This window comes from Malus domestica, chromosome 16 (genome assembly GCF_042453785.1).
Source record: "Malus domestica chromosome 16, GDT2T_hap1".
In the NCBI taxonomy this organism is placed as follows: domain Eukaryota; kingdom Viridiplantae; phylum Streptophyta; class Magnoliopsida; order Rosales; family Rosaceae; genus Malus; species Malus domestica.
This window is the reverse complement of record NC_091676.1, coordinates 883,329-892,582: the sequence shown is the minus strand read 5'-3', so window position 1 is coordinate 892,582 and position 9,254 is coordinate 883,329. Positions and strand designations below refer to the sequence as shown.

The 9,254-nt window shown below is 40.0% G+C and overlaps 1 protein-coding gene across 1 annotated transcript; it reads right to left on the bottom strand.

Annotated features, from left to right (window-relative positions):
• Positions 1-4,557: 4,557 nt before the first annotated feature.
• Positions 4,558-8,292, bottom strand: LOC103403477 (serine/threonine-protein kinase BRI1-like 2). The gene has a single exon (XM_008342324.4). It carries the CDS (start codon positions 8,182-8,184, stop codon positions 4,690-4,692), a length of 3,495 nt encoding a protein of 1,164 aa, XP_008340546.3. The 5' UTR covers positions 8,185-8,292; the 3' UTR covers positions 4,558-4,689.
• Positions 8,293-9,254: the final 962 nt, after the last annotated feature.

Here is a 9,254-nt window from a genome sequence, read left to right as displayed (position 1 = left end):
ATTTAAATTGCGGGAACGAACTCAAACATATGTCAATGAAAGAGCACAGTATTCTATCCAGTTTGTTTACACTCAAGCCGATCTGCAATATTTCTTGAACGGTAGTCGCATGCAGTACTCTGGCTGGTCTTTGTTGTTACGTTGTCATACTATATTAATCAATGTTGACGATTGATTTGTTTTTATCACGTCATTAGGGTGGTAAGATCACAACCATGGCATAATTAAGATTCTCTCTCCTTCAAATCTCCTCCTCTCCAATCCCCTTCTCTCTTACTTTCCTCTTTTTTTTCTTGCTTTATAAATAAGTCAAAGTAAAATATTGACGTAGCTTAATCATGGTCGTTCAATAGTAGAGAACTAAAAATAAGGAGAATTTGAAGAAAAGAATCCTACTTCGTATTTCATTGGATAAATTATACATATTATCTTGGAGATTTTAAGAGCTTTTTGTGTAAATCAAATCATAGGGATAATTTGATTCCAAACTTTATCAGCCCCTATCGTATTCCTGTCCCTAATGTTTATTAACTGTTCTTATGACGTCCTAGATATTAAACTAAAATACAAAAAGAAAAAAGTAACCCTAGCTAGGTCTTCTTTAGGAGCTCGCCCATGAATTGTCGTTTTCAGACTAATCCTGCATGGTTAAGTTTAGATGCATGCTAGCTTTTTTAAGCATTGGTTCCTCAAGGGCATCAAAATGAATTAACGAAGGACACTCTTAAACATCTGAATAGGTGAATTAGCTAGGGAAATTACCTTTACCCGCATATTTTATTTTTCTTCTATACACCTTTATTTATTTGTATCATTTGATTTTTATTGTTGATTCAAATGTTAAAAATAAACAGGGATCTGCATAGCAAGGAGAAAATGGGCGTGAAAATTATTTATTGGTGTATTATATGTTCTTATAATAAGATTATTTAGCTCACATGCTCTTTAATACAAGTGAGTTCTACTATTTTTACTATTATAAGAAAATGTATGTGTCAGTGTTGTGTATCTAAACAAAATTACTTTTTTCTTATGGTAAATCGGAGTTAAGCCAATGTGCTGAGGTAGCGGATCTAGGATTCTAGTATCGGGTGGTCCCAATATAAAAGTTTTGACAAAAATAAAATTGAAAATGTAAACGATAAACTACCAACTTTTAGTTAATAATCTTTGTACAAGTAACATTAAAAGCTCAAAAGATTAAATTTGCTCACGATGAGGTTTCATATTAACGTGTCATGATAGTTTCATTGTCAATACAAGAAAAAATAGATCGATGATGATTTGGAACTATCCGAAATTGGAGTTGAACTATAGGAAATAGGATTAGAGCAATCTAAAATTAGAGTTTAACTATTTGAAATAGGATTGTCTGAACTAATCGATGATGATTTCTCTTATGATATTGTTCCATACTTCTATTTCTACACATATCAATTAATCAAAACAAAAGAACCATATCAATTGATATGAAGCTAAAATATATATATGATCTAACCATCCAATATATACACATCAATTTTGACATCCTATATGATTAATTTAGAGGCATGGAGCAGCTGGTGGTGGCCTGGTAATCGGTTGGGTGAGATTAGAGGAGAAAGGGAATTGGAATTAGGAATTACACACAATTGGAGAAGGTGAATGCAAAATGGGATTGGGTTGGGATCTCGGGTGGAAGGAAAGAGAATAGATTCTCTTTATTTTTTTTCTAATTAAAATGGGTCTCCCTCGTGGCTTAATAACAAGACTTGCTTTTAATTATTTTGCTTTAAATGGCTAGGCTCAAAGCAACATCATTTTGACAAAGTCTTTTAAAATACAAAATAGTCTTATTCTCTTGTGTTAATCATATATTTGAGAAACCTGCAATCGCCGGTCCGCCGCTACACTATTATCCTCCACCACATGCCCAAACTTAAATAATTCTTGCAACTCAAAAAGTCCTCACAACCATTTATCCGGGTTCTTGGTGGTCCCGAGGCCTCAGGTCCCTAGTGCATCCATCCGATCTTTATGTCTGTCGTAAATTAGGGTAATTAGTCTCGCCCCTTGTTTGTAGGTTAGTTTAGACTAGAGTCCTAGACTATCACTTGTATGTAGAAGAATTATATTTTGGGACCATTTTAGTAAATGATAGGAAAGCACCTTTCAGAGAAGCTGACCTACATGTCACACACTTGAAACCAAATTGAATTTAATGACAGAAAAAAGAGAGAGGAGAGAAAGATGGGAGGTCGTTTTCACTGCATTTGCAATCCTTTTAAATGCTATAAAAATTATAAAAATAAAAGAAAAGATAAAAGACCACCATGTTTTTCAGTGCCACTGCTGGAATGGTTAGACTCAGGCACTCGTCCCTGTCAACTTAAACAATACACACGACTCCCTCACTCGCTTGCTCACTTGGATTGCCACATACATACTGCTTTTATCAGGGATTCAGGAGGAGGAGGGGTCCTGCAGCAACAGCACTGCAGATCACACAGTGCCTTTTTATTAACTTCTGAAACAAAAAATAAAAACACGATTTAATGCAAAAGAAGAATTCAAAAACTGCGTGTGGTTTTGCTTTGCTGTTTTTACTTGCACAAAAACGATGGTGATCCAAAAGGGTGCCCATTTCAATTTTCATCACCATTTCTAACTTTCTTTGCCTTTGAGCTTTTCTTTTTCTTTTTCTTTCTTTCTCTCTCTATATGTCTTTGGAGAGAGAGAGAGTGTGTGAGTGAGGACCACGTGCACCTCTTTCCCACCTTTTAATGGTTGGCTTCCTTTTTTGTCTAGTGGATTGGCTACGTAGTATGGTACATCCCTCAGTAGGGTTTCTTTTCAAATATACCCCTTGCGTGTTAGGGAGACTCTTTTCACTTCGACTTACTTTTATCCTTTCCCGGTTCACCCGTTTTTGTGTTGCACAGAGTGAATATATGTATGGGCATCGAGTACTTGTAGACACTCAAGAAAAATCACAGTACGAAATGCACACTTGCAAATTCATGTTTTGGAACTTACGGGTCATTGTGCAAAAAATGTGGATGCGCACTGCACAATGCTTGTTGAGTGACGTCGCGATTCCTGTTTCAAGTGCACCATTTCGTCGAGCACCCGTGAGTTATTCACCAACTTTTCATTAGGTCACTATTGGAGTTGTCTAGCCATTTTTATTGCCTCCGATCCACGGGGTTACCTGACCCTGTTTGTTCCTCTGCGCAATAGCTTTTAACAAAATTTAGTACTAATATAGATAAGTTGTATAAAAAAGCTTAATGTTTTATTTTTGGGGGTTCTTAGTTGAATGATCGCATACTAATATCGTATCGAACTAAATTTAACATCTCTTAAGCAAACGCAGGGGTGTTCGGATGTGTGTAGATTATAAGTTGTATTTGCTTTGCATGTGATTGCACTAGGACAAAATTTACACTATACACTTGTACGTACGTACGTGCAGAGAAAGTGAAGTGAAAACAAGGAGAGAACTGAGAAAACTATAGTTACACGAACAATACTGTCTATATGTTGAGAGTGTTAATCCACATCAAAGAAAGAATGAAACTTGTATGTGCATATAAGTAATTAAATTTTATAGTACAACCTCAACTTTTTCGTTTGTTTGACGATAATGGCGGCATCTATATATCTTTAGATACAAATAGAGACAGAACCTTTTTCCAACATCAACAACAAGGAACGAGTGGATGGAACTTTCCATTTCACCTTACAGCAAGTCAGATATTAAAGAATTAAAAGAAGAAAAGGTCATTGTTAAAGAAAATAAATAGTAGAGAAGGAGAGAGATATAAAGTCACTGTTCGTTTCCCCACCTAAAAAGTAAAACTAAATCATATAATATAATGTAGCACGAATAAGTTATATATGTGTATATATACATGTATATTCCCTACGTGCAAAAGTTGGGGAAAGAGATCTTTATCTTCAGACTTTGTCCCCATTTCTTAATAAAATCTACATCCAATCCCATTCCCTCAAGCATATATTTGTATAAAGGAAATCCCTTCCACACGGAATGCGATATCGAGCTAAGTAATAAGATGAAAAACAATCAAATCTAACGGTTAAAATATCCGTAGCACTGAGTGCTATATATATGTAGCAGTTAAGCAACAGCCCTTAAATAATACAATTTTTGTTGTTGTTGATGATGTTTTATTTTATTTTTTTTCGAAACCCCAAGTTGCAAGTGGGCCGGATTCCATATCAATTTAGACTCAACCCAGTTTCTAAAATGTCAAATAGAGCTCAACCGAGCCCAAGTTTTGGAATGAACGACTCAACCAGACGAATCTTTGGTATGAAACGAACGGCTTACCCGACTCAACTTGTTGACCAAAAAAATAAATAGCCCACAAGGTCCAACCAGACCGAATCTTTGGGTCAAAAACTCAAATCCAGCGGTTGCCTACCAGACAAGCAACTCCGGGTGTCCGACATTGTCAAACGTTTGCCAAACTAAGAACCCTCTTTCTTTACATGCTTCTCAAACTCTAGCAATTTCTAATGCTCTTAGAAGAAGATAAGATTTGCAAAACTAGGTACAAGAAATTCTTTTTGATATCGATTTGATCAACAGGTTCTTACAAATGTTGTAATATTCTTACAGTGATTAACGATGATGATGAAGAGTGATCGATAATCGTACAAGAAACATGAGACCTGTTTCAAATTTCAAGCACTGTTACTACTTCCACTTGCTGATCCAGGCACCAGCTCTCTCAGCATGGCCACCACCTGCAACATGTTAGGCCTCTTTGATGGGAAGTCGTCGACACACTGCAGTGTCACTCCTAAATACCTCACCATCTCTTTCACTTCGTCAGCTTCTGCTTCATCCGTTACTTTAGTTACTGAAAGTAACTCTTGGTCTATCACTTCCATTTGTTTCCCTTCTCTCACCTTCATCTTCGCCCATCCGACCAAGTTAGTGTCCCCAAAATCTTCCTTGTCTGTTGGGCGTTTTCCGGTCACAAGCTCCAAGAGGACAACCCCAAATGAGTAGACATCACCCTTTGCAGTGCAGCGGAAACTCTGGTAGTATTCAGGTGGAACATAACCAGGAGTGCCTGCAAGAGTGCTTACACTCAAGTGCGTGTCAAGAGCACTTATGAGCCTTGCCATTCCAAAATCAGAAACTCTTGCTTCCATTTCGTTGTCCAACAATACATTGCTTGATTTCATATCTCTGTGTATGATGTGAGGAATGCAATTGTGATGGAGGAAACACAGTCCTTTCGCCGCGCCTCTTGCAATCTTTTTTCTTTCCTCCCATGTTAGCATCCGCCTATCACGGGTCTTTGTTCTCCCATGGAGCATTTCTTCGAGGCTTCCGTACTCCATGAATTCATATACTAGCAGCCTCTCTTCGCCAATTTTGCAATAACCCAATAAGGGCACAAGATTCCTATGCTTGATCTTCCCCAGAGTTTCCATCTCGGCCATGAATTCACGGTCACCTTGGCAGCTCAGCCGTATAAGTTTCTTGATTGCAACACTTGACCCGTCTTTCAGCGTTGCCTTGAACACTTCCCCAAAACCTCCACACCCGATAAGACTATCTGCCGAGAAGCCATTGGTTGCCTCAATGAGTTGGGAAAACTTGAGCTTCCTCAACTGCCTTTGGAAAGTTGCAACATTAATGCTCAAGGGTTCTTTCTCTTTGTCAATCTTCCATGCCGCATGGGATGCTTGCAAGCGATTAAGCATCTTCACCTCCTTTGCTTCCTTTCGCCTTGTGCGCATTGCAATTGCCCACACAATCAGAACACAGACCGAAGCAAGAGAAATCAGAACCCCCACGACAATGCTGTTAGCCAACGATGCAACTGATGGCCTGCGACTTTGTTTGCCTGTATCCTGATCGCTCGGAGTCGTGGATGGTTGGTCGTTGCTGCTCTGGCAATCGGGCAATGGGACCCCACAGAGTCCAGGGTTGTTAGCATACTGGGTAGCAGGAAGTGTACTCAGCTGACCCCTAGAGGGAATTTCTCCGGTTAACTCATTGTTGGACAAGTCAATTTGCACCAAGAAAGATAGGTTCTCCAAAGAATCGGGGATATGACCCTGCAGTCTGTTATGTGATGCATCAAACACCCCTAAATCTTTGAGCTGACCAAGTGATGCAGGAATCTCACCTGATAACTGGTTGTGGGATAACTCAAGAACTTGCAACGCAATCATGTCCCCCATTTCTTCAGGGATTTTCCCGCGAAGCTGATTGTATGATAGATCAAGATACTCCAGTGTTTGGTATTTTGTAAAGAGACTCAGGACAGGACCAGAGTACAATCTGGCGAAGTCACAAGTCCTCAATGTTGGGTCCTGCTGAAGCCTTTCAGGTCGGATTCCTGCAAACTCTAATAAGCCTCCCACTCCTTTACAAGAGTTTCCCACATTCCGTACAAACACCAAAGTATTGCCGGAGAGTATTCCGCTCAGTGCTTTAGCTCCAATCTGCCTCCCAAGTCGAGGTGGGATCTCTCCGGTGAGTCTGTTGCTGTTCAAATCCAACCAAACCAAACTGCTGCAATTTCCGAGCTCTCCTGGTATCTTGCCACTCAAGCTATTGTTCCCAAGTTGTAGAACCGCCAGTCGTGTCAATAGGCCAAATTCCTCTGGGATTTCACCACTGAGTTGATTGCTTGTGAGTGATATCCATTCAAGGTTGCTGCAGCTGAACAATTCAACTGGGATTCCACCACTCAGATTGTTATTATTGAGAATAAGATCCTTGAGATTCTTGCATTTTCCCAAGTCTGGTGGGATTTTCCCCTCTAAGCCATTGTACCATGCTATTAGCTGCTGCAAATTCTCCAGCTTCCCAAGCTCAGCTGGAATCGAGCCGTTGAGATAGTTCAAACTAAAATCGATCGTCTTCAGCTGAGAACATTGTGACAGTTGAGCAGGGATTTCGCCCACAATGAGGTTGTCCGGCATTCTCAGCTCCTCAAGTGACGAGGCTCCTGGACATATATCTGGTGGGATGACACCGGATATTTTATTAGAACTCAAGTCTATAACCTGTAGGCTTTTGCAAGCTGATATGGAACCCGGAAGTGATCCAGAAATGATGTTATTCCTCAACACCAAGCTCTGTAAGGAGGTGAGGTTCTGAAAGATAGAATCTGGTAGGGGACCTGTCAAGTTGTTGTTAGAGAGATCGAGAAGCTCCAGAGAAGAACACGAGGAGAAAGAGGCTGGAATTGGGCCGGTAATGTTGTTAAACGAAAGCTTAAGTTCGACAAGCAGAGCGCATGCATTTCCTAATTCAGGAGGTATCCAACCGGTTATCTGATTGTGAGAAAGATCCAATCTCTGTAGACTGCCCAGTTGCCCAAACGATCTTGGGATTTCGCCTGTCACATTGTTGGTCGATAAACTCATAGTTTTGAGACTGGTGCAGTTTGCCAAGGACATAGGAATGGAACCCGTAATACGGTTTCCTGACAAATCAAGCTGCAACAAAGAAGGGCAAGAGTACTTCTCAATTCTCAGACCAGAAATCGACCCGGTTAGATTGTTGTAAGAGATGTCGAGGGTTTGAAGTTTGTCGGAATTCAACAAGAGATCTTTGGGTAGAGGACCGGTTAAGTTGTTAAAAGCAAGATTCACAGAGACAAGATTTGGACATTTTGAGGAAAGAGTCTCAGGAAGAACACCGAAAAGTGCGTTGAAAGATAAATCGAGCTGTTTCAGAGCATATGGGAGTTGAAGCAAAGAGGTTGAGTTTATACTGAATTTATTGGAAGGCAGATTTAAGACAGAAAGCATGTCTAGAGAGGCCAAGGGTTCAAAAGAGATTGTCCCAACAAGAAAACAACCGCTAAGATCGAGCTGAGTTGCTCGGTTCATGGAGCATGTAACTCCATACCAGCTGCATGGGCTGGTGCCGAGCTTCCAACCCGACAACACGCCATTCGGGTCCGTGTCAATCATCTTTTTGAAGTTGAGAAGAGAAACTGCGTCGGTTTTGATCGATGGAGTGACTTGTTGATCAGCTGTGGAAACAGAAACAAAGTGAAGTCCTACCAATACAAGTATTGCAGACAGATGAAGAAAAACCTGGACTGGATTGAAGTTCTCCATTGTCGAAATAAGTTTTAATTCTCCGGAAGACAATTTAGAGAGAGTGCGAGTGAGTGAGTGGTGTGAGTGAGTGCATATCATGAGAAAATGTTGTGAGAAAGGAAAGGAGGGAGCTTTAGGAAAAGGAGATGCTTTATTGTGTTTAATAAAATGGACAGAACGGAACGTGGAAAGGAACAAGAAAAGGGCATTAGAATGTGGTTGGTGGTGGGTTTGTACTTATACGGTTCTTGAGTACCATGAACTGTAGAGATAGAGAGAGAGAGAGAGGAGAATGTAGTGAGAGATTGAATTGACTTTTGGTCAAAAGAAGTAGGATCCACATCCTACAGACAAGTTTTATCTAAAGATCGGCGCTATATCCTTAAAAAAATAGTTTATATAAATAATATTGGTTTGTGTATATGAATCAAGAGCCACTTTCTGTCAGTAAGCGTGAGAAAGTTCCCTATTAGGAAAGTGAATGAGCATTATACATATATATAGATATATATACGCACCCACACTGTCCCTATGGGTATTTCAGTCGTGTTGTTGCATGCATTTCACGAGGGAGGAGGAGATTGTAACTAGAAATATCGATACATTGTATATTATTGGTGACAAAGTAGATTTTCTCGGAGAAGAAGAGGGTAGAGTAGTGTGGGACCCAAAGGCTGAAATTTGAAGGAGAAGGAATGATACTGTTCCATTGCCCTGCCTGGAAAGATAAAAATGTAGAGAGGAGGAAGCGAGTGAAGAGAAACAGAGAGAGGCCCACAGATACAGGGGGAGGCAACATCATCAAGGCAGTCTGGGCGTTAATGGCATTTGGCATGGGAGGTTATGATGCCTCCAATTTTTGCTTTTCTTTTAATGCCAAGGAGACTCTCTCAAAATGAGACTCTACATGAAATTTATGTTACGTCACAATTTAACGTTAGTTTTTGCACCAACGTTATAAAACATTACGCCAAAAACATAAGGTAACAAAAAGTTTATGGGTAGTCCCCCCGCTTGTTTTACTTTTCCTTTTTTCTTCTTATTAGTAAAATCCAATAGAGGGGGATGAGCCGGGGATTTCTGGGTACAACAGTCTTTTATCTATCGAGGGAGGGTTGGTGCCTTGCAAGGATCGTTAATGAAGAGCTAATCTCGTCTATTCCTTGTCT